Genomic DNA, 26491 nt, shown 5'->3' with positions numbered 1-26491 from the left:
AACGTATGTAAGGGAAAACTGATGTTGTCAACACATACCCTTATCTATAGGATCAGATTGGGATATTAATTAACCTTTGGAAACATACTATCGTCACAGAATTAAAAGTAACTGAAACCTAGGTGGCAGGCAACACTCTCAGGAAATCCAAGGAAGCTCTACCTGGATAGGTATCCATGCACCTATACTGTGTTTTTGTATGTCCGTTTCCTTTCTGTAAACCCTATCTTACCCCCTTTCAGATACAATGTAGTGTAGTCTATTATGCACAATGAAATTACGTATTGGCCTTTTTATTTGCTGTTGTGTATAATTTTCCTAGTAATACAGTGAAGTCGGTGTATTTACATGAAGCAATATACTATTGTTTAGCAGCAAGGTGATAAAAAGTATGAGACAGTGTAGAATTCAAAATGCTGAGAAAGTGCCACATTCCATTATTACAGCTCTCATGATCATACATATTGCTACACACTTGTAGACAAACATTGAATTTGACTTAATGCTATACACAAATGACAGGCTGTCAAGTTTGCAACAATTTCAAAGTCAACAAACACCATAATTTTTTTGCTTGTTCAACAAGGCAACATTACTTAGTTATATAGTGACAAGGTCGCTTGAAACATGTGCATGTATTGAACAATTCAGGTGCGAAGTATATCATATTACAAATCAACTCCTGATGTGGAAAACAAATATCCTTAAACCACAAATAAATCAACTGATATACATCCACACATTGTAGTGTTATAAAAATATGCATATGTACATCATACAGACACTTGGTTCAGAATTAAATCAAAATTAATAATGGTAAGAAATATCCCTATAAACTCTTACACAACACAGGACTCAACAGTAATAACCTCAAGCAGTAAAGAAGAAAAAATGGCGAATTCTGAAAGCCTTGAGCAGCAATTGTCATACAAACAATAAATAAATTGTTTCAAGTCTTTCACGGTTGTTACATGTATAAAGCTCAGCTGTAACTGTCATTGGGACTTTGACATTTAGAGAAACAGCCACCGAAAAGGTACATTTAGGATTTTTGTCTTGGATGTTCGTCGAAACGTAACAATACCACACTCTTCCTCTAATGACAAATCCGCCTCGCCAAGCTACATTTTGAAGAGTTGTATTCTACGCCGCCCAGAGCCCCATCCAGCTGTCTTGTCCCCGTCGCTGTGACGCGACAGCCGCTCCCTTAACTTCTGCGACGGTGCTGAATTTGTCTTTGGTGGGCTTGGCTCAAACAATGTCTCTGAAATAGATGGAAGCAAACTGTATCAGACAACAGTTCAAGTAACGTGCATAGTTCAGTCCAGTGGCTAGTGACCCTGTCTCTGAACCAAGAAGTCGTGAGTTTGAATCCCGGCTGTGTCCCCCACGTTACATGGACACTACTGGAAAGGTTTGCGGTCCTTAGTCCTTAGGATATATGGGACGTTAAGCCATGGTCCACTGCATGTTCATTGTAAATTGTCTAACAAACATTATAAAATACTGTACTGAGTCTGTTTTCTCTGTCACGAACACTGGAAGATTAGCTGGGACTGTCCCTTTCTATAGAGTGTCTCCTCTCTCTGTGGGACTGTTTGTGACAGACCTATCTCTGGGACTGCCCCCCCCCCCCTCTATAGAGAAACTCCTCACCCTGAGCTGGGGACTGTCTGTGTACCCCTGTAGAGTGCCCACTCTATAACAGACCTACCCCTGGGACTGTCCACCTCATAGAGTGTCCCCTCTCTCTGTGGGACTGTTTGTGACAGGCCTATCTCTGGGACTGCCCCCCCCCCCCTCGAGCTCTATAGAGAAACTCCTCACCCTGAGCTGGGGACTGTCTGTGTACCCCTGTAGAGTGCCCACTCTATAACAGACCAACCCCTGGGACTGTCCCCCTCATAGAGTGTCTCCTCTCTCTGTGGGATTGTTTGTGACGGGCCTACCTCTGGAACTGTCCCCCCCTGGGACTGTGTGGGACTGTTGGTAACAGACCTACCTCTGGGACTGTCCCCTTCTTAATAGAATGTCTTGTTCCTATGCGACTGTTTGTGACAGACCCATCCCAGGACTGTCCTCGTCTATAGAATGTATTTTCTTCCAATTGAACTGTGCATTATGTTCTTGACAGACCTACCTCAGTCTGTAGAGTTCCCCCTCTATAACAGACCTACCTCTGGGACTGTCCCCTTCTATAGAATGTCTCCTCTCCCTGTGGGACTGTAGGTCTGATGCAGATGTCCCGTCCACAGACTCCAGCTCCAGTCCATCTATCTGTGTAGTGGGGGGAGTTCTCTGGAATAGGACAGATAGATTGTTAGTCTGGTTACTCTGCTTACGGGTTTATGTGTCCATCCATGATAACTGAAAGACAGCTTCATATAATGATGTATAACAAGGCAATCAGAGAAGGAAGATTTTACCCTCTTTGCCATATAGCTTTGTGAGTCTTCTATATACACACACACACGGACATATGCACACACGCACGGACATACACACACGCACACACACACACACACGGACATACACACACACATAGGCATACACACACGGACACACATACACACACACATAGATACACACACGCACACATGCAAAGCCAAATCAAATCAAAACAAATACTTGGATCAAACACATACACACACGCATACAATGTATGCAAACTTTAAGCCAAAAACTAGAATCAAACTACAAACATTAGGTCGATAGACAATACATATTGCATAGCATGCGACAAACTATGTGTATTATGTGTTGTTTGAAAGGTTACTGAGAGAACTTACCACTAGTTGTACCCTCCCAGTTGCAATGATGTCAGGGTCCAGACGAGGAAGGGTACCTGTGCTGCCTGTTCTCCTGATTAACCTTATATGGGCAGGAAATAACAAGTGAAATAAATTTCTTGGAAAAACTGCAAACAACAAATTCAGCAATGGCACACTTGCTACATACCAACAAAATTCTACTAATAAAGTTTGAAGGGAAAATCAAATGTTTTGATTCAAGATGAACGTGACTGTTCTAATGTACTGTGGAAAACGTATTGTATCATGCAACAATTCAAATCAGGACAAAAAAGAAAGGATTGGTTCTAAGACAACAAAAAAGGACAGGATGCATATCATGTGTTCTTTTTCATGCTGAAAACCTTAATAGGATTCATGTCATGGTTTTAGAACATTGGCAAATATCACTGGGGAATTGGGGAACCAATCACAGTCCTTATGAAGACTTGTGCATAAGGACCAAAATTATTGGTCTTCAAGCTCATAACTCATAACACAGTTTCGAGTTTGGCATGGTTTTACTGTCAGGGTTTTGGCCTTAGAATGTAAAGGTTCTGGGTTCAAATGCCTAGAAGGCCCTAATGTTGTGCCCTTGGGAAAGACACTTAACACCCCAGTGTGAGTGGATCAGTCTGGTCTTACACAGCTTGTACCTACATGTCTACAGTACTGTTCAAAACTGGTGTTAGTCCTAAGGCCATTTACCGGTTATGCGGAACAAACAAACAAACAAACAAACAGACAGATTGTACTTTACATATCTAAGAGTCAGCATGTAAAACCATACTACATTTTAATTACTTAATGAGATTCAGATTCCTTCATCTCACCTGTCGTGTTCAGGTGAGTCAGGTGAGTGTTCCAGGTGCCCCACCTGTGAGTGTACCCAGGTGTAAGTCATCTTCTGTCTATGCTCCTCCTGGACACCCTCAGGTGCCTCCGCTGAGTCCAGAAACTGATGCATGGCCTCCTTAGCTGGAAATGTAGAAATGTGTAGAAAAAATCTAAGCTGTTTAAAGAAAAACTGTTTTTTTTAACCTTCTCCCTGCTACCTAACTCTGTAATCAATTGAGAATGGTCCGGGGGCCTAACAGCTACTTCAGTGTCAAGTCAAAGTTCCTTCCCGTACCAATGGTGCATAGGGAGGCGCACATCTCCGTTTCAGTAGCCCTTGGGCCACACAATTTTGTGCAATCAATACAGAAGGGGGCTACTCCACTGGTTGTGGTGTGTGTTTAACTCTCATACTCTTTCCCAAATGCTGAGTGCAAAGCAGAGAAAGCAGTATGTTACCATTTTTAAAGTCTTTGGTTTGACTAATGGCCAGGGATCGAACTCACGACCTACCGTATGCAAGGTGAGCACTCTATACCCACTAGGCCAATGCACTTATTTGTTTAGTGTGCTAAAGTTTAGAAAAACTGCACTCTCGATCAAGAAAATAAAAACTGATTTGTAAAAGCCAATTGAAAGAAAAAATGGAGAGTAAACACAACAATGATGTATTTGCCCTTTGACCTCACTGTTTCATAACACAGCATATACAAAATCAATGCATGTACAAACCTGGTAAAGCAACCGTTTTTTTAATAGGAACAAAATGCCCATCCAAATGTCAATACATGAGTAGGACTGGTGCAAAATAACAATGACAGCAGTGAAAGTTGCAGGCCGGGTTTCAAACTCAATACTGTAAATCGGCAGCAAAATATAGCGGTTGTGGGAAAATGCAGTAGGTTACAGCACTTCATTTTAATGGTGGGAACAAAAATTACTGTCTCAAATATTAGTGATCAAAAATTAGAGATGATGAAATTTTAGCTATTGACGAATGACCGTTAAATCAGCTAAAATTAAGTTACAGTTAACAAATCAAGAATTACAGTAAGCTCTTTCACACTTCAGAGTACCCATGGGCAACGACAGGAACTGTGGGTAACATGTCAAAGGTGAAGGCCTCTGGCTTGTAAGCAATTCTCGTCTGTACATTGTCTTGATTTGCATTATAACTATATCCAGACGGGTTTTCTTCATATCTCAGGGGCCATCACCTTTGACATATTATCCACAATTCCTGCCGCCGTGCATGCGTACTTAGAAATTTGAAAGTGCTTATACATTGAATGTTGTTGAAAATTGTGAGGTGAATATGATGTGAAATGTTTCAAGTATTTTGTTTGTTTGTTTGTATTGCATACCCGGTAAACCGCACGAAGGCATAACACACCAGGTTTGTACTGAAGAGTACAAGCTGCATATCTGGACAGATTTAATATATGATCCACACACACCGGGAAGGACCCCGAAAATTTTTGATAAGTGTGTTGGGTTCTTTAGCGTGCTCGAGGTGTGGCTCTTCTCAAACACGGGACCTCCATTTAACGTCCTATCCAAGGGACGTCCCTAATCGAAGCTAGGTACTCATTTTCACCTGAGTAAAGTGGGGAAAGTTGTGTAAAGTGCCTTTCCCAAGGGCAAAACGTCAACGGGACAAATCAGGGAACCCTGGATTCGAACCGGGTATCTCTGGGTTCTGGGGCCAAACACCCTGTCACTACGCCACCGCGATGGCACGTATTGAGGTTTTGTTCCCCCACCTGTGAAGTAGTCCACTCTGTTGGCCTGTCTCCTGGGAGGGGCTCGGACACTGGGCGGAGGTTCCTTCTCCGCCAGCTTACGCTGTAAGGCCAGCCTCTGATGGGGGTCTGAACATGGAAAACACACACAAAATTATAGACTTGGTCAGTGACACAAAAATTGTTATAGATGGTACATCTTAAAACTTAAAGTTCCTTTAACAGGACTTAAAACATGACTATTTATCCACATTTTCTAATGTAACAGTTACGAAGAGCTGAGAAGTTCAGGGAATTGTTTTAATTCTACCACACATATTTGTAAGAGATTCCAATTCACTGCTTTTATCTTTGATGATTTTCAATGATCCAATTTGTGGATTCTCACTGTTTTTCGTCCTCATCCTCTATGATTTGATTTTATACCTTTCATTTTCTTAAATTTTCTACAGATGCTGTAGTGTGATATGCAATTTTAGCAGAAACTACCAATTGGCATTTCCTTTCTCTCAATCCTTTGATTTACAATTGTTGTTTGTTGACGTTTTAAAGGAGTCTTATAAACTCCAGAAGGGAATGCTATGTTTCAATTAATGATAAGTTTTGAAGAAAAAAATGCATACTACTTCAAAGTAATAATATTACTTTGAAGTAGTATGCATTTTTTTCTTCAAAACTTATCATTAATTGAAACATAGCTTAGTCTTAGTTATTAAAGTACCCACAAATTCGGCACACATCAAAAAGCATTTGATATTCTACATAACTCCCCAAATACTCTCTATTTGAATTAAGTGATCTCAGTATGGATAAACCTGATGTGTCTGACAGGCCTGAAAAAAAAGGTGGGTTTCAAAGTCTGATTTTGGGGGCGATAAGAAAAACTCATCTTGTTTTGTGTTCTTTGATATCTTATCAACAATTGGCCTTCTTGGTGTGCTTATCGCCCCTCATTTATGTCCAAAATATCCACACTGAAGGAAGTGTCTATACGTATAGGGAACACAAGCTTAAGGGTCTGCATGTGTTTTTTTATATTATTTACAAAACACATGTCGCTAATTCACCTCATCAAACGGAATTCTGTAAAAATTCAGCTGAATTTCGTATTTATTGATTTATTATTGGAAAATAAAAAAAAAAGCTTCTGGGGTTTAGGACTCCTTTAAGAAACAAACTAACTGACCTAAAGCTTTCTTCTTACGAGCCTTCATCCTCCGTGCTCTCTTCATCATGAGCTCAGCCGTGGTACCAGACTTGAACCCCCACTCTTCTGTCAACTGTTCACTCTTAGTACTGATCACACTGCCCAGTCTGGAAAACAACAAGGTCTTCATCATGTAAAGTACATGGGTTAGGGTGTCTGTAATGGTCGATAGAAGAGACAGAACCAAGGTGCCATAGTTGAGGATTGTGAAATGGTCTAGTGGGGAAAGCACCAAGGCCGGTATACCCTATACAGTTAGTTCTTCTGACTGAGACAAATTAGTAAATCTTAGTAATACTCCACTAGCTATGACTGAAAAACTTGACAGAGCACTGAACTAGATTTCATAGATGAAAAATAAATCTTTCTATGCATTGAATGTTTTATCTTTTCAATCATACATTTTGCATGATATTCCAATTAGGAGCGCATGCAGTACACAAATCCAATTTAGGTCTCAGCAAGGTTAGAGGGCAATAACAGTCTTGTGAAATGGGGTCTAAGAATGTACATCTAGCTAAAGAGCTAGCCAACCTCTACAGAGTGTGTTTGAACATGATTGTAGAATATGTTTTTCTAAAGAGCTCCCTCTGTTCAGAAGACATTCTGAAAACCTGTTTGATTTCCAAACTTTCTTACAAATATTCTTTCATACCCCCTTTACAAGAGACAAGTTACATGTATGACTACGGAGCAATGCCTGAGCATCCACAGATTAAACAGATAGGTCAACAAATTCTATAGACAAGAAACACATGCATGTTTTGTTGTTTTTTCAAATCCTAATTTTGCATTGTGCACCATATTCCAGTTATAAAATCTAGCTAGGGTCATACAATTACAATTTCAGTTGCTCAACAAAGGGTGCCTAATCAAAAACCAAGCAAAATTCAAATGAACCTAAACATGGTGTCCAATAGCATTTTGAAAATCAATTGTTTTGTTGTAGTTATTCTTATACCTGCTGGTGGGAGGGGTTGGGTGATGTTGAGAGGAGGCACTGCTTGTCCTGCTAGGGGGCTTGACAGGGGGGAGGGGTTGTTTGGGGCTGGGAGGGGGAGGGGTGGGGGCCCCCTGCCATGCCTGACGGGTGTCCCACATGGGCTGGGTTCTGTCCTGATGTTGTGATGACACTGAACCAAGAACAGCATGCCTGTGCAGGAGGAATAGGAACTTAGAGTAAGAACATGTACAAGTATGAACTGTTAGATTCAGAAATCTCTGTAGAATAAAGATGTATAACAAGTTGACTTCCTACTAGTCCAAAGACAGAATCCCTGACAACTTCTATTGCATTGCAAGACTAGGTGTTCGTGTGGGTGTTGTTACCTTGAAGGCAGGGTACATGTATAGGTGTTTGTGGGGGTTTTGTTACCTTGTAGGCAGGGTAGATGTGTGGGGGGTGTTGAAGCTTGGAGGCAAGGTAGGTGTTTATGGGGGTGTTGTTACCTTGTAGGCAGCGTATACGTAAGTGTTTGTGTGGGTGTTGTTACCTTGTAGGCAAGGTAGGTGTTTGTGTGGGTGTTGTTACCTTGTAGGTAAGGTAGGTGTTTGTGGGGGTGTTGTTACCTTGTAGGCAAGGTAGGTGTTTGTGTGGGTGTTGTTACCTTGTAGGCAGGGTAGGTGTTTGTGGGGGTGTTGTTACCTTGTAGGCAAGGTAGGTGTTTGTGTGGGACGTGTTGTTACCTTGTTGGCAGGGTAGGTGTTTGTGGGTGTGTTGTTACCTTGTAGGCAGGGTAGGTGTTTGTGGGGGTGTTGTGACCTTGTAGGTAAGGTAGGTGTTTGTGGGGGTGTTGTTACCTTGTAGGCAGGGTAGGTGTTTATGGGGGTGTTGTTACCTTGTAGGCAGGGTAGGTGTTTGTGGGTGTGTTGTTACCTTGTAGGCAGGGTAGGTGTTTGTGGGGGTGTTGTTACCTTGTAGGCAAGGTAGGTGTTTGTGGGGGTGTTGTTACCTTGTAGGCAGGGTAGGTGTTTATGGGGGTGTTGTTACCTTGTAGGCAGGGTAGGTGTTTGTGTGGGTGTTGTTACCTTGTAGGCAGGGTAGGTGTTTGTGGGGGTGTTGTTACCTTGTAGGCAGGGTAGGTGTTTATGGGGGTTTTGTTACCTTGTAGGCAGGGTAGGTGTTTGTGGGGGTGTTGTTACCTTGTAGGCAGGGTAGGTGTTTGTGGGGGTGTTGTTACCTTGTAGGCATGGTAGGTGTTTGTGGGGGTGTTGTTACCTTGTAGGCAGGGTAGGTGTTTGTGGGTGTGTTGTTACCTTGTAGGCAGGGTAGGTGTTTGTGGGGGTGTTGTTACCTTGTAGGCAGGGTAGGTGTTTATGGGGGTGTTGTTACCTTGTAGGCAGGGTAGGTGTTTGTGGGGGTGTTGTTACCTTGTAGGCAGGGTAGGTGTTTGTGGGGGTGTTGTTACCTTGTAGGCAGGGTAGGTGTTTGTGGGGGTGTTGTTACCTTGTAGGCAGGGTAGGTGTTTGTGGGGGTGTTGTTACCTTGTAGGCAGGGTAGGTGTTTATGGGGGTGTTGTTACCTTGTAGGCAGGGTAGGTGTTTGTGGGGGTGTTGTTACCTTGTAGGCAGGGTAGGTGTTTGTGGGGGTGTTGTTACCTTGTAGGCAGGGTAGGTGTTTGTGGGGGTGTTGTTACCTTGTAGGCAGGGTAGGTGTTTGTGGGGGTGTTGTTACCTTGTAGGCAGGGTAGGTGTTTGTGGGGGTGTTGTTACCTTGTAGGCAGGGTAGGTGTTTGTGGGGGTGTTGTTACCTTGTAGGTAGGGTAGGTGTTTGTGGGGGTGCCCAGGCCTGGTCCAGCTCAGCTGCCTGAAGGTCAAACGAGGACAGGTCCACCTCCCCAAACTCCTCCTCCTCCTCTTCCCCCTCCTCCTCCTCCCACCTGGCGGCCTGCAGGGCTCGCTTCAGCCGCAGACGGAGTCGGTGTCCTCGCCACACAGCCTGGGGACCAGGGGGTTTGGGGTTTTAGTCTCGGTCACAAAATTGTGCACAGGAATCTCACACATATCTCACACACTCATTAACCTTCTCCCTGCTATCAAACTCTGTAATCAGTAAAAATTTGCTGCCAAAAAGTTACTTCAACAGGGAGGAGGTTAGAATGAATAACATCAAACAAAGACTGGATATCTTATCTAAGCAACACTTAGAGTTATTATCAATATCTGTCAGTGGCGCCGCATTTGGTATGAAACATCAGTTCTACAACTGTCCAAAGAATGAAATAAACCAACCAGGGGACCCAAAATCTAATCATTTCTAGGTCTCATCAAGACCTACCAACTTACCAAATACCAAGACAATTCATCCTAGCATTCTCGAGTTATGCTGGTCAGTTACACACATACATACATACATGCACACAAACACTACCCTATGAATAACCTTCTCGGCAAAGGTAAATTATGAATTTGCCGTAACTAGTGTTACAGTTTAGTTAACCTATTTTAAAATCATGACAGGGACCTTACAAGCCAATTTCAAGCTACATTAATGAAAATATTATCATGATGACATTTCTCCCAACCAATAGTTGGGACTGTGCATGTTTGCGAGCTACCTGGATTTTTGTAGCAGCCTCGTGTATGACGTTAGCAGCCAGCCAGTCCTGAGTGTGTTGTCTTATGTCCCTTCTCACACTGTACCCTCTCCACACGGACTGAATCCTCGTGGCTGCAACACTGATGAAGAAACAATTATATCAGTCATGTACCTAGAAAATACAATCACTAAAAAAACTAATAAACCCTGATAAACATTGATATGATTTTAGTGCAAAAAAGTGAAAAAATTAGAAAAGGAAAGCACACTCAATTTAAATGAACTATCAGCCTTCTTCACAATGTGCAACTGATTGTACAAACACGGAATGTACTGAGGGAATCAACCCTATTTCTACCAGTGAATTTTTAGAGGTTAGATAAAAGTACCAAAAGTATGCCACATCCCTGTTAAATCCTGTTTGAAATAAAATGTTTAATGTATAAGGTATCCCCAGTATAAATTGAATTGAGATGTTGAAGTGTTGAAGTTCTCTTTTCTTTAAATCTTCCTATGACATTCAAATATTAATAGCTTACCAAGAAGTAAGAAAACACCACTCTTCACAAAATACTTTTTTTATACCTTTGTAGATTGGCCTCTTCTCCTGGCCTTTTTGAAGCCACTGAAGAATCCTGCTGCAAGGAACTGACAGCTGCAGATGTCCTTCCACCCAAAGTACCGGCAGCTTTTGCTGTTATCCCCTGAGCAGATTCTTCACCGTCTTTTGCTGTAGTTCTGTCAACTGATGAAACGTTTTGAGTTCTGTTATTAGTGGCCACATTTAACTTTGGAGGAACTTTATCTAGGTGTGGTTTCTCATCCTGGTTTATTGTTTGATCAGAGTCTTTTTCTGGTCCTGACGCGTCCATTTCTCCGTACTCGTGAGCGTATCTGTGGTCCACGGCCAACTGGTAGGCCTCCTCTCGATGTGCGTGCTGAACATCCAAACATCTTTTCACATCACCTGATTGTTTAGCATCCCTGTGAATGTGATGGTGAAATCAAACAAAGACATCAGATATCTGTTATGTAATGATCACAGTAAAACAGTATCATTATCTCACAATTGACAGTTACTCTTTGCTTCAATTACCAAAATTTAATAGAATCAAAATCCCCTTGCTATGGTTTTGCTCATACGGTGTAATGGTGTACAATGTATGTAGGGGATTTTTCGAGTATAACAGTTTTTTGTTCCTTATCAACCTGCTTATATTTACAATTTTGACTTCTACTAGACAAGTGTGACAATAGGGGTTTGACCAAACCATACTGTACTTAAACATCATTCACGGCGTTTGTATCAACACGAAGAATATAGCAACATGTTTCAAACTACTGGAAATGTTGACATTTCTGCAGTGGTTAAATGGTCACAGTTCTTGCGCTGACGTCTTCACCACAAACTTAAAACCACTACAAAAATAGTTGTTCTGTTTTTACCCAGCTACTCCATTGTTAAAACCACTGTGAATACTCCATTTTCTGCCTACTGCAAAAGCAAACCCCCACAAACTTAAAGGCATTTACAGTATCTTACTTCAGCTCTGCCTCATGTCTGTGCTTGATGTCTTCCCACTGTGTCCATTGGGCAAGGCACATCCTCACAAATGGGAGTTCCACGTCTCCTGGTACACTACTTTTCTGCTGTGTGTCTGCACCATCCAGCTGACACAGGCTCGGTATAGCTGCTACTAAGTCAGACCTGGTTTAACAGAAAAAATGTCAAATAGTGAATATCAACTGAGTGTACATATTTTAAAGCATTTAAGATTGACTTAACCTTCTCCCTTCTGCCTAACTCTGTAACCAATAGAGAATTGGGTGCCAAAAGGCTACTTCAGTGTGCTAAAGGTTATGATTCAGTGTACTATGGGTATACAAGTATATGCACTTGACAGTCTATGCATCAAGATAATACATTTTGAAGTGTCATAATGATATAATGTAGTTTGACTAAATTTTGTGTCTGACTTTTGTCCTACTTTTGTATTGTGGCATGGCCAAAAGACTAGATTGTAAGTGTTCAGCGAGATGAAGTGTACTATCATACTACATGTATGTCATGTAGATGTACCTCAGTCTACATGTATATTATGTAATACTATTAAAAAAAATACATTTTACAGTTCCAGTGCCATAATACTTAAAGTATCACCTGTAGCTCTTGTCCTCAGTCAGTGGGTTTCCTGCAACATTTAGTGTGTGCAACAAGACACAGGTGGACACACCACCTGCCACACCTGGTACATCCTCCAGCTGGTTGTAGCTGACATCCAGGTGTTCCAGCAGTATCAGGTGGCACAAGGAACACATCTGGGTCAAACTGAAAACACAGGAACAGTTATTGAAGGAAAGAAACAAATTTCCTAACAGATGTAAAAGATGTAAAATTTATGTTAAAAAAATGGACGATTCATATACATGAATTATACAATTATTATAAAAGAATTGAATCAATAGGTGGAATGTGATACCCATGTCTTTTGATGCATTCTAAATATGATAGTCCAGTCATATTTGTTTATGGGGATGGGTATCTATAAACCACAAACACAAAAAAGACCTCATACCTCCATGAAATATTTATTATATATATATATATTAAGTTTTTTTTCTGAATTTCCTGTTTCATTCATTATTGAAAAGATTCTAAAAATATAATGATTCTGTCTATGCATTTTCCTCTTTCCTATGGGACTTCCTGTGGAACAAGCCTGCCGGACAACTTTGGACCCAGACCAAACCTACCTTCCCATCCTGCAAATCTCCTGTTACACCATTTTCTGCCTAACATCCTGTCACTCTGCAATATCCAAATAACTGAAAACACACACCTGGACAAGCAAACACAGAACGAAAACAATACCTCCTATTCCATGGAAGGATTCATTGTTACAAACCTGTTCTGTTTGACGGACAGCAGTGACAGCAGGGGCAGCCAGGCAGTGGACAGCACGTCCAGGCTAGAGATGCTGTTGTCATCCAGCACCAGGCTTCGCAGCAGCACATGATTGTTTAGACTTGGGGGCTGAAAAAGATATAGTATACAATGTTATAGGACATGTAAGTTTGGTCTTCCTTAATTGAGGTGGAGCATGATATCTTTTTTGAACAACAACTGTTACAGTTTTTGGATGCAAATAGTGCAATGAAAAGTACAATGTAACAGAGGCAGTTTACTGTATACTGTAAATGCATTTAAGTTTGTGTGGTTTTTATTTCGCGCTAAGGCGAAAATGGAGTGTTCGCGGTGGTTTTAAGATCGCGCAAGGAGGTGCGGCAGTGCTATAGTTACAAACTGCTACAGTAGTGGACAAAAATGTTCGCGGTGGTTTTAAGTTCGCGGTGAAACAGTCACCGCGAAAACCGTGAACATAAAACCACCGCAAAAATTCCTGCATTAATTTTACAGTAGTGCAATGCAGCTTACTTTGGATCACATTTTCAACCAAGAACCAGGTCACCCCTAGTACGTTGTACTAACTCTTCTCCAATGTTGGGTTCTTTACATTGTACATGCAGAGGTCTAATGCCTGAAGCTCCCCCAAACATGTACATGTATATGCACCCCAAAATTTACATTCCCTTCAAAAAGGACAAAATGTAACCCATTATCAAAGGCTACATACATGTATATAAATTAAAGTACTACATTTAGGTATCACCAGTATCAAGACCATCTACTTAGCTCGCATATCTGGTAAACTGCCAAATAGCATAATGCAGAACTTTTAAAGATCACAAGGGGGCACACATGTGCTCTTTGTTGTCTCACCTTAGTCAGTGTGTTACTGGCCAGATTTAGATGTTGCAACAGAGCGCAGTCCTGCAGGTGGTCTGCAGCTGGCAGGTGGTTGTGGGAGACGTCCAGCTGCAGCAGGGTGGGAACCAGCTGCAGCCCTCGCAGGCTGATCAGCTGGTTGTGAGACAGGTCCAGGTGCTGCAGGTGCACACAGCTTTCCAGGCCACCTGGTGGAGGAAAATTTGACATAAATGAGATGAGAAGTAAGACCTCAATTGAGGTGAAGCATGATATTTCTTTTTAACCTTTAGCACACTGAAGTAGCCGTTGCCACCCCATACTCTATTTGTTACAGAGTTAGGCAGCAGGCTAAGTATGCAATTAGTGCAATGTATGAAGCTTTGCTATGGCTTGTACTTTAGTCACCCCTACTCTTGTTGTGTGTTGTAAATGTGTTCTTTACACAATGTAGGTGCATACAGTTGGGGAAAAATCAACATCGGTTTCACCTGCATTCAACATCTGAAAGGTACCATGATACACTCAGTGAAGTTTGAAAATGGAAGGAGTTTACAATAGCCCTTTTTATACATACATGTATCCCCTTATACTTAAATGCTTTGTAACTGTGTAGTTAACAATAGTAAAAAAAACATTAAATGACTGATTTTGATTCAGAATCTACATGTATTCTTGCCATTCTAATTCCTGCCAATTTCTTTCTAAATTCATAATTTTTTCTAAATGTCTTTGATCCCAATGATTATCTTTAATTCTCTTACCTATTCTTGTGATCTTGTTGTGGCTGAGGTCAATGACCTGTAGGTTGTTGCACCCATCCAGCCCATTTATGGAAGACAGCTGGTTGTGTGCAGCCAGGAGGCAGTCCAGACTGGCACAACCGGTACAAACCAGTACACTCAACCGGTTCTGGTTCACATTGATGTGCTGCAATCTGGTAAACCTCTGAACACCATACAATACCTGATAAGAGAAATAGGCATTAACTGAGAAATTGTCAAAAAAACATGGCAACATCATCATCAATAATACCACAATGATCAAAAAGAGTAAAAGTTAAAGTAATTCTAACTATTGAAGATAGCTGACAATTCTCATGTTTACCAAATAATTATGTTTAAAAAAAACTGCATACACGTAGATGCATACGTTGATGAAGGTTTGACATCCAACCTCTCTGTAATTTATCCAGTAGTAGAGTTTAAATTGTATATCTAGTATATAAATTCATGTCATACCTGGGCCGCGAAAACGTTTGATACAGATGTTCCGGACCGTGTGATCATTTTTCGTATCCCACGGGGTTCTAGACTTGTATCACACAGGCTTCCATAGAATATTTTGAATGCATTTTGCGTGTGCCGGTTGCGGCACTGTCATAAATTTGAATACCCGATTCGGAGGTTGGAATCAATGTTGTTACAGTTTTTTGTTCAAGGGCACAAAACTCCCTCAACTTCTGGCACACTTTGCATTGAAATGTGTGTTTTCTCGGGTATGACATTAATAAAATACAACATGGTGTATTCCGCATCTCCCGCAGGTCAGGCAGGTACCTCGGGTGATACGGTATACCCCGTGGTGTATTCTATATGTACATGTATGTGGAATCACTTTACATAGAAATTTACCTGAGCTTCACATTGGTTTACAGAGATGGAGACAAGGCCTGGACACTCTGACAGTCTGGACAGACTGCATCCTGTCAGACCATCAATGTTCACCTCCTCAACCTGACAGGAAAACAACAACTGTTACAAACAACAACAACTGTTACAAACAACAACAACTGTTACAAACAACAACAACTGTTACAAACAACAACAACTGTTACAAACAACAACAACTGTTACAATCAACAACACTCTGACATTCGGGACAAACTACATCCTGTCAGACCGTCAATGTTCACCTCCTCAACCTGACAGGAAAACAACAACTGTTACAAACAACAACAACTGTTACAAGCAACAACAACTGTTACAAACAACAACAACTGTTACAATCAACAACACTCTGACATTCAGGACAAACTACATCCTGTCAGACCGTCAATGTTCACCTCCTCAACCTGACAGGAAAACAACAACTGTTACAAACAACAACAACTGTTACAAGCAACAACAACTGTTACAAACAACAACAACTGTTACAATCAACAACACTCTGACATTCAGGACAAACTACATCCTGTCAGACCGTCAATGTTCACCTCCTCAACCTGACAGGAAAACAACAATTGTTACAAGCAACAACAACTGTTACAAACAACAACAACTGTTACAATCAACAACACTCTGACATTCAGGACAAACTACATCCTGTCAGACCGTCAATGTTCACCTCCTCAACCTGACAGGAAAACAACAATTGTTACAAGCAACAACAACTGTTACAAACAACAACAACTGTTACAATCAACAACACTCTGACATTCGGGACAAACTACATCCTGTCAGACCGTCAATGTTCACCTCCTCAACCTGACAGGAAAACAACAACTGTTACAAACAACAACAACTGTTACAAGCAACAACAACTGTTACAAACAACAACAACTGTTACAATCAACAACACTCTGACATTCAGGACAAACTACATCCTGTCAGACCGTCAATGTTCACCTCCTCAACCTGACAGGAAAACAACAACTGTTACAAACAACAACAACTGTTACAAGCAACAACAACTGTTACAAACAACAACAACTGTTACAATCAACAACACTCTGACATTCAGGACAAACTACATCCTGTCAGACCGTCAATGTTCACCTCCTCAACCTGACAGGAAAACAACAATTGTTACAAGCAACAACAACTGTTACAAACAACAACAACTGTTACAATCAACAACACTCTGACATTCAGGACAAACTACATCCTGTCAGACCGTCAATGTTCACCTCCTCAACCTGACAGGAAAACAACAATTGTTACAAGCAACAACAACTGTTACAAACAACAACAACTGTTACAATCAACAACACTCTGACATTCGGGACAAACTACATCCTGTCAGACCGTCAATGTTCACCTCCTCAACCTGACAGGAAAACAACAACTGTTACAAACAACAACAACTGTTACAAACAACAACAACTGTTACAAACAACAACAACTGTTACAAACAACAACTGTTACAAACAACAACTGTTGCAAACAACAACAACTGTTACAAACAACAACTGTTGCAAACAACAACAACTGTTACAAATAACTCCTCAACCTGACAGGAAACAATATCAACCGTTACAAACAATAACACCTCAACCTGACAGGAAAACAACAACCATCATAATACAAACATCACTCTGACAGTGTGGATTGACCCTCTGTCACTGTTCACCACAAGCTGACAGGAAAAGCAACTTTTACAGTTATGTTTGAGGCATTAAATCCCTGTGTGGTAACTCCTGTTGTTATGATCATTGCAATCTTGGGTGCATAAATTAATAATATGAGCATGTAAAAAGGCCCTCAGAAGTCCACAGATATCTGTCAGATGTATGTGACTTTTTGCATGATTTTTTCTTTGTTTTTAGTTTGTTCAAAATGCAAATGACTAAAATGCAATTTTCCTTAACAAGATTCTGATGTCATTTGTATATAATCCATACTCAGCTGTAGCAGATCGGATGATATAAGTAGGTAGAGGACTGAAACATTTCCTGATGCAACAGCAATTTGTGATGAAGTACAAATTGTATTTCTTTCATAATCATCTTTGTCAAAATAGTCTAAATTTCATGTCACACAACATGATATAGAAACATTGTAGCGACAGTGTCACTACGGTACTATTACCTTGTCCAGAGGTGTGCCTGGCTTTGATGCCTTCAGTAATTGTTCATCAGTCAGTTCCGGTAGGTTCTTAGCAGAGGCAGGTTTGGCCGCCCCCCTCCCACCCTTCCTGGGCTTCCTGTGCTTCAACTCTGCAGACACCTGACTCCACGGTCGACATGACTCCATCCACGCTAGACGTCTTCTTTCAATGTCGTCAGCAATGGCCGTCATATCTGCTGGTGTAGGTACTGTTCTGTCTACATTTTCTACAAGAAAATTGTCTTTTGAATTTTGCTGCTGTGTGTCCACTTCATGCTCAGGATTATTACTTTTCACATTTTCGGTATTCTTTAGTCTTTCTTCAGCTTCTCTACTTATCTTTGCTTCTTCCTCCATTTTCTTTTGCTCCTCCTCTCTCCTTTTCTTTTCTTGCTCTTCTAATTTTCTTTTTTCCACCTTCTCCTGTATCCTGCGGAGTTGGTCTTCTTTTTCCTTTCTTTCGGCTTCCTCTTTCTTTCTTCTTTCCTCTTCTATTCTCTGCCTCTCCTCTTCTCTTTTCTTCTCTTCTAGTTTCTTTTTTTCTTCCTCCTGCCTTTTCCTTTCTTCCTCCTCCCTTCTCTTCTCTTCCTTTTCCCTTTCTTCTTCCTCCCTTTTTCTTCTCTCTGCCTCCTCCTGTTTTCTTTTTTCTTCCTCCGCCTCCATCCTTCTCTTTTCCTCTTCCTTTCTTTTTCTTTCCTCCTCTATTCTTTCCTTCTCCTCCAGTTGCTTTTTCCTTTGTTCTTCCTCCTCCATTTTCCTCTCTTCTTCTTTTCTCTTCTCTTCTTCCTTTCTTTTTCTTTCTTTCTCATCCAGTCTTTGCTTTAACTCTTCTTCCTTTTTGTGTTTCTCTATCTCCAGCTGCCTGTTCAAAGCCCAGGACTTTTTCCGGTTTTCTCTTTTTTCCCTCAACACTGGACCATGGATTTTTCTTACTCTGTAATGAGTTAGGCAGACAACAAAATGAGATATAATGAACAAATATCAATAATCAGGAAAACATATTCATACATCCAATTACTAAACACAATGGATTATACAAAGAAAAATCTAGAATACAAACAAGAAATCATGTTTTCAAATTCATGTACTGCAGCTCAAAATTAAAGAATGGGAAGGAAACATACTTTAGAAAAACTAGAGTTAAGTATTTGTGCTACATATACATCAGGTTTGCTATGTTAGTTTAGCGATTACGGACTGACTTTTTATAAATACGAATTGGTATTGAATTTTTCTTTTTATTTGAGTTGAATGTGTGATAGTTGTGTGCCGATTTGTTAAAAATAGAGAGAACGCTAGCGACCCCAGAAAACAACTCTCCCAATGAAATGGTATGGCTACCCTGCAACGTCACATAATCAAGATGGCGGCCACCACACATGGCAACGGATCCAACAAAGGTTTTGCTACGGAAACCTGTAATACAATTTATTAGACCTACTTGTAGCTCTTGAATGCAGCCTGTATTTTTGCAGCAGATTTCTGCTTCTGTGTCTCCAATCGTTGATTCTCCTCTTCCTGAGAAAACATTATACATTGTGCACAATCAATACAAAATTGTCATAAGTATATTGATAGATATACATTGTATCTGAAGACATGAAAGTTTTATTACCATAACCAGATTGATATTATGGAAATACCAAAACATCATACCTTTATCAAACCAGAACCCACCTGTTGTTTGTAGAAGGCAGCCTTTTCCTCGGCAGTTTGTTGAGATAGCTGCTGTATCTGCTGTTCCTGTTGCTGTAACAGCTGCTCTTTCCTCCTGTCCTCTTCTTGCAGCTGGGCATCTAGCTTGGCTTTTTCCTCCTTAACAAAAAGTAATGAGGAGCACACACTTTACTACTGTCAAAACTGATATTTTGTATTATACAACTAATCCTTTAGTTTAAAGGGGTTTCTTCAGAACAAACTTTATGGAAAACTGTCTTCAGCTTTAATTGCCAATAATCAACCTTTGTTTGACAGTGCCACCAATTAATTCACTTAAGTTGAATAGTGCCAAAGGGCTCCTTTAGCAAGAAGAAGGTTACTTTAAATGCAGAAATATCTGCAGTGGTTTTATGTTTGCGGTTTTCACGATGAACGTTTCACCGCAAACTTAAAACCACCGCGAACATTTTTGCCCAATACTGCAGCAGTATGTGACTATAGCACTGATGCAAACTTACATGTAAAACGACCGCAAACACTCCATTTTCCCTTTAGCGCGAAATAAAAACTATGCGAACTTACATGCATTACAGTAACTGATCAACAGCAACAACAGTACATACTTGCTTGTGTTTCTCCAGCTGTTCCTGCTGTTTGTGAAAGTCAGCATCCCTCTGTTTGCTGCGCTCCTCCTGTTCCAGCTGCCAGCATTCCTCCTCCTGTCGCCTGCGCTGCAGCTGTTCCTGCAGCTGTCTCTGGTGCATCTGCTGCTCCTGTTGGAACCTGCCCAGCTGCAAGGTCAGCTGGCGTTCAAGGTCATCCACACCATACAGCGTGACAGCACCTGGAATGTGGTGTTAGGTAGAGAAAATCATGTCATTGAGCTTTATTAATAATTTGTAACACTTTTGAGTTGCTTTGACATACATTTCAAAAGATTGAAAGTCAATATAAATTTCATCCTTGGGGATTTAATGTATGCTTTGTGTAACTATTAAAAAATATCTAAAGCATGTATGTTGATTTCCTGGAATCTAGGTTCTTATCTAAAATTAATAAAGGTGGCTGTTATATATACATTATACATGGCCTTTTTCAACAAACATAGAAACTTAACAATGTATGTTTTATATTTATGGTACATATGTATCTACCTGTTTGACCATTTTCTCCAATGCCAGCCCCTGCAGTTGCCCCACCATCAGTTCCTGTAGTTTCTTCATCCTGCCCCCCTCCCCCATCCTCCTCCTCCTGTTCCCCACTGTTACTGTTCTCATCCAGCACCCCCAGCTCCTCCTCCTCATCCCGCTCTTCAGCTTCTATCTCCTGAAGCACCTGGTCGTCACAGATGAGACAAGTTACCGTATTGTCTCGAATAAAGTACGCACTTTTTAAACATTTCAAAATTCAAAAGGCATCACAACTCATTGCTAAAGTCAGGGTGCGTACTTAATTTGAGGTTATTGCCAGGACAAATTGTAAGAGGACCTCAAACACTTGCTTAATCAAGCCAGGTACCCAGCTGTGGTGCAACAATGCATGGCTCAATACCTGCCAATTTGAGAAGTTTGTAACTTGTCCTAGGCAATCCTCAAGTTTGCAGAGAAGATGCTGGCGGAGTAAACAAGTTAAAGAATCTTTTATGAATCTAAGGAATGGCATTATGTCCTTGATTTAAGAAAAATGACCTGGAGAATATAGAAGGAACACCATAAATTTGACTTTATCCTGTTCAAAATGAAGAAGGGGTGCGTACTTTATTTGGGGTTTTTGACTTTACGTTTCAGTTCTGCAAAATTACATGGAACTAGCCCCAAATGAGGGGTGCGTACTTTAATTAGGGTGCATACTTTAATCGAGAAAATATTTGTATAGGATATTGGAGGTTCTTTTTTCACAACCAGTAATTCTTACCTGCTGACGTTTCGGTGTCTGTCAGACAAAAGCTCTGAAGAAGGTGTCTGACAGACACCGAAATGTCAGCAGGTGAGAATTACCGGTGTGAAAAAAGAGCCTCCAATATCCTAATTATGTTCTACCAACCTGATGAAATTATCTTCAGAAGTCAGCTTATAGTTCATGAATTATTTCATCAAGTTGGAGAATGACTGAATAGTTCTTTTATTCACAACCAAGTATTTAAATGAGCCAACGTTTCAATCAGACTGTCTGTCATCTTCATCAGGACAATATCTAGCTTCCGTGCACAGTAACACCTCAGCCTCAGTGCACAGTGAACCAGTCAGTATTGCCCTGATGAAGATGACAGACAGTCATCAAAATGTTGGCTCATGTAAATACTAGTACTTGGTTGTGAATAAAATAACTTTGCTATTTAGCTAAATTATAGTTCAATTTGAAAAGAAACTACAAAAAACAGATTTTCTCATTAACATGTCAACTCTATGATTTATCATCACAGACTAATGATTTAGAAATTCATAAAGATGACATGATACAGAGGAATGATTAATCTGTTACACTCTTATAAATGAGAAATAGAACCTCAATTGTACATCCAATATGATATCCTCTTTCTAGCCAATAGTGAATCAAAGATTTTTTTTAAACTGTCAGAAAAAGATTTTTTCAGACTTACAAACTAAACATATTGACTGACGGAGGCCATATACATGTTGTACAAAACTAAACTTTGGCATGAGTATATAAATCAAAGGCACTTGATGGAAATGTTTAGATTTCCTTTCATTGTGGTACTAGCATATGAATTCTCATTAGCACGTTTCTAAGTTAAATGTTTAAATGTCCTGTACTTACCCTTCTCTTGAGTTCCGCAGGGTTCTGTCCGGTACTGGCAGCCAGCTGGTCCAGAAGGTCAGAAGAAGAGAAGGGGACCACAGCACCTGGTTCTGAGGTCAGGGTTACAAACATGTTCCTTATTCGAGTAGATACATGTGCAGATTCTCTTATTGTAGTAATGTTAAGAAGATAGATCTCATTTAGTAACATAAATTGCAATGTATTGTAAGCGAAACTAACAAGTCCAGTTTGCATGTTATGTATGGCAAAACAGAAGTTGACTGAAGCATTTATTATTGATCAGTGTATACAGTGGGGTGCTATATGATGTAGCTCCAGTTTTTTTATACTTTCCTAGTCATCAGTATATCTTGATAGCTCATAGACATCAGGGTAACAGGTTACTTGATGACTGTGTGTTTATACTAGATAGTCATATATAAATGTGTACGTAAATACTACATGTACATGTATATACTATATCAAACAGAACTCTAAAGGAACAACAATGGTCTCCTGAGTCTAACCTAGCTAAGAGAAAGAGAAGACTATGAAGATGTGTAGCTCCTAATCTTATGACCTGTGCAATGTTTTCATGGGGCGCAATCGGTAGGGTGTTTCGCCAGCGACCGAGAGGTTCCTGGTTCTAAACCACCGATATGCCCCGATGTTGTGCCCTTGGGAAAGGCACTTTACACGACTTTCTTCACTTTACTCAGGTGTAAATGAGTACCTAGCTTCGGTTAGGGACGTCCCTCGGATAGGGCGTTAAATGGAGGTCCCGTATTTGAGGAGAGCCACACCTCGAGCATGTTTGAGAACCCACCGCACTTATTGGAAAGAGTAGGGGTCCTTCCCCGGTGTGAGTGGTTCAAAACCTACAGTCCTATGGCCACACATGGGTTCACCCTTAGTAATAGCCTCCGGCTAGTTGGGCAACCCTGGCATGTACATGCTGAACCAATAAATAAATGAATTACCTGCGTGAGTGACTGTGTGTTGCAGCACATCCTCACATTCCTTCAGCCCTTCCTCCACCAGACCTGCGCGGCTCTGCACACACTCCAGGTACACCGCTAGACTCTCTGGTACATCATCATCATAATCATCCTGATCCTGCAAATCAAATGGGTGGAAAAATAATTAAAAGTAATTAACAAATAGCTATTTCTGTCTATATCAAATTGTATTGGCTTTGTCAGCAGGGCTAGCACTATGTAATAGCCACAGGCTAATGGGCAGCCCTGGCTGTGTGACCTGAACAACCAAACCAATAAATAATCCATCAAATATGAATGGTTCAAAAAGCATCATCAAAGCTCATAGCTACTTTAATCATTCTGTGTTCAACTTGGTAGAAGTCATTCTGAATCAAGGTTGAATAATTCCTTGACAAAGACTGGAGCTGATCAGTTGAAAATTTGGATAAGTCCTTTTTGTGTTGGCAAATTATACAGTTCAACCTCGATTCAGAGCAATACAAATTGTTTGCAGCATTCCTATGCATATATCCCCATTCCCCCAAAACTCTTCACTGATTTATTTCTTCAATAAAATCGTTTTTCCAGTAAAATTAATACCATAGGTAGGACCGCAGGACTAGTACTCCACAAGGTGGAAAATTTACTTCAGAAAATTAATTGGCAACTTAGCTAATTATCATCATCATCCTTTGGTCATTAAGGTTTAGTGAGGAAAGTAATTTTTTCAAAGGACACAAAATCTAGACAGGGATGCAAGGAATCAAACCTGTGACCTCTGTCTTACCCTGGGAGACCAGACCCGGTATATCAGCGCGCTTCCTAGCAATGCACGTGCGCCTGAGCTTCCCGGGGACAATTGACTAGCAGAGCTTGGGTTTATAGGGGGCAGCGGGAGAATGGGCCGATATACAGGGTTTGGTCTCCCAGGGTACCTCTATCTCGATCTCAATGACATGTCCCGTGACACCACAATATTGAGAGACTGACCTGAAAATCCTCCTCCTCCTCCCAGTCATCCTCCTCCTCCTCCTGCAGCCCCTGGTCATCTACAGGTGAGAGCTGGGCCAACTCCCGCTCAATCTCTGCCTCCAGCCACGCCCCTTCTCCTGGGTCCGCCAGGTCACGCATGCTCATCCTCCTCACTCTACAGGCATCAGTGTATAGGTTCTTCAATCAACCTCCTTCAGAGTAAAAATAAATAAAACAGCTTCAACAAAACAACAGATTTGCAGACAAAAAATCCTCACTCTACAGGCTAGGCACAAGGGTGTAGATCAGTATATACTGTAAATGCCTTTAAAAATTAAGTTTAGAGGAATTTAATTTCATGGTAGGGAGAAAATGGAGTGTTTGTGGTGGTTCTTAGTTCACTGTATGTGTTGAAACAAGTATTTTTGCAGCAGTTTTGAGTTCGCAGTGAAGAGGTTACTGCAAAAACCATGAACATTAAACCACTACGAAAATCTCAACATTTACACTATGTCATTATTCCTCAGAGTTATAAAAGACACAATTAAATCGGGTCAGAATAACAGAAAAACAAAAAAGTCCTCTCTATCAGGAGGCTCAAGCTTAAGGCACTAGGAGGTCCAGATTAGTGTGCTTGATAAACAAAGATCTTGGTAGACAACCATAGACTGACAGAGACAATGTTTCAGGATCTCCTCCAGTTATGAACCCGCCGGTCAGATAACGGAGGATACCGTCATGTTTGGGACCGCATCCATCCCACTGTGCATGTGGTGAGAAGTAGACCAGTCTGTCACCGACATAAATGCATTGTGCGCCCCAAATTAGAACTTTACCTAATTTTTTACTGTGGGTGCACCAATGTACTGTGTTTGTAGGCTATAGAATACATGTAGTAGGGTAAAGGTACGATTGTTGCTTTTTTTTTACACTAACTATAAACCATACAGAACATTCATGAACAAGTATCAGAAAAAGCAATATGACCTTTGTTGTACTTTCTTTGATGTATTTAACACACATACTTTTATGTTGCACACGCAAAATGCTTTTTACCATTTTCGCACTTACTATTTTCGCACCTACTATTCAGTACTAGTAAATGTATGCACCTGTGCATCTATTCCTAAAAATGAATTTTGAGCCCTGTTCAAATACTATATGGAGTAAGGAAAAGAGAACCAAGAACTCAGTTACATCCTAACACCAGGAGCCATCAAATAAAACTCGAGTTCAACCAAAGTACTGTCATAAACTCACACGATTATTTTGCTGTCTGACACACACCCACAGCACATACGTAACTGTTTTGGTCAGGAGTTACCAATAGATAAAACCCTTACTTAGTACAAGGACATTATGTCCTTGCTTAGTAACAATACAATTTTTAACACATATACAAGACCAAGAGGCTCTCGATAATAATTTTACCACTCTACACCAAGGAGGTCAAGTAGGTTAAACTCCTTGTCTACGCCAATCATGAAAATATTATGTACGGATTTAGCAGACTGTAAAGTCAAAAGCACTTAATGGCAGCTACATCCTGTTATAATAATTAATATGATTTATTCACAATTTAAAAATCTAAACTTGACCAAGAGAATATGTTGTTTCCTCAAGTTTTTCAGATTTGAAATTCACACCCAATTGTGGCAGCAAAATTCAGAGTTGGTTTGATATATAATATTCCAAATTTTGAATTTGTCACGGTTCTTCAGAATTCAGAATTGGCTAAATAACAACATACTATAATGATATATATAATCTTGTCAGTTGTCCATGTCAATGATTATTTGTATGCTCCTTTAAAAATTAATGCATTTTCTGTATAAAATCTTACGACATATTTTTGCTATGAAATCATGAACACGATCCAAAATCTGATTCTGGTTTTATAATTTATCGTCATCACAGCTACAAAACAAACTTTAGCTATTCGCCTGCCAGGCAAATAAGCCAGTTACAAAGTAAAGCGTCAATCAAGAAGGAACTACGATGTATCAGGAACACTTCTTACCTTTGTTCGGCCAAACACAAGCTGTTTCAAGATAAAAACACTAAACTTTCTTTACACTTGGCCGCCTTTTCGAGGGAATGTCCGCCATTTTGATTTTTTATTCCCGTCATGCAGCTCGGTTGGTGTATGATTACCTGGCAACCAAACCTGGTTACCCACGGCGTGAGGCGGTATAGCCGCTTACCTTCGTAAAACAAGAGCAGTAGTTAAAAACACACTGGCGATGTAATTACAGGTTTGCGTAGCAAAACCTTTGTTGGATCCGTTGGCATGTGAGGTGGCTGCCATCTTGAATTGTGACGTCACAGGATCGCCATACCATTTTATTGGGAGGGGTGTTTTTTGGGGTTGCTAGCGTTCTCTCTAATTTTAACAAATCGGCAGACAACTATCA

General features: G+C 40.6%; 1 protein-coding gene across 1 annotated transcript; it reads right to left on the bottom strand.

Moving 5' to 3' along the window:
* Positions 1-277: 277 nt before the first annotated feature.
* On the bottom strand, positions 278-26230 carry LOC136438157 (leucine-rich repeat and IQ domain-containing protein 1-like). Its single transcript, XM_066432885.1, has 25 exons — positions 26098-26230; positions 24096-24289; positions 23106-23241; positions 22144-22235; positions 20520-20700; positions 19989-20209; positions 19384-19521; positions 19148-19224; positions 17689-18640; positions 15514-15615; positions 14644-14845; positions 13895-14088; positions 13020-13147; positions 12275-12442; positions 11657-11821; positions 10699-11097; positions 10133-10253; positions 9326-9513; positions 7537-7728; positions 6555-6682; positions 5390-5497; positions 3623-3767; positions 2790-2871; positions 2178-2298; positions 278-1264 (listed from the first exon to the last, which is right to left on the bottom strand). Exons 2-25 carry the CDS (start codon positions 24240-24242, stop codon positions 1122-1124), a joined length of 4530 nt encoding a protein of 1509 aa, XP_066288982.1. The 5' UTR covers positions 24243-24289; positions 26098-26230; the 3' UTR covers positions 278-1121.
* Positions 26231-26491: the final 261 nt, after the last annotated feature.

Source organism: Branchiostoma lanceolatum, chromosome 7 (assembly GCF_035083965.1).
Source record: "Branchiostoma lanceolatum isolate klBraLanc5 chromosome 7, klBraLanc5.hap2, whole genome shotgun sequence".
NCBI lineage: Eukaryota > Metazoa > Chordata > Leptocardii > Amphioxiformes > Branchiostomatidae > Branchiostoma > Branchiostoma lanceolatum.
This window is presented reverse-complemented; position numbering and strand designations above follow the sequence as displayed.

Excerpts from the sequence above, each read along its gene's own strand:
- LOC136438157 (XM_066432885.1), bottom strand. The coding sequence starts at position 24,242 with ATGAGCATGCGTGACCTGGCGGACCCAGGAGAAGGGGCGTGGCTGGAG. Across the intron at positions 14,089-14,643 it reads CAACAAGATCACAAGAATAG|GTGGCCTGGAAAGCTGTGTG; the intron begins GTAAGAGAATTA and ends TTCCTCCACCAG. Across the intron at positions 9,514-10,132 it reads AGGCTGCTACAAAAATCCAG|GCTGTGTGGCGAGGACACCG; the intron begins GTAGCTCGCAAA and ends CCTGGTCCCCAG.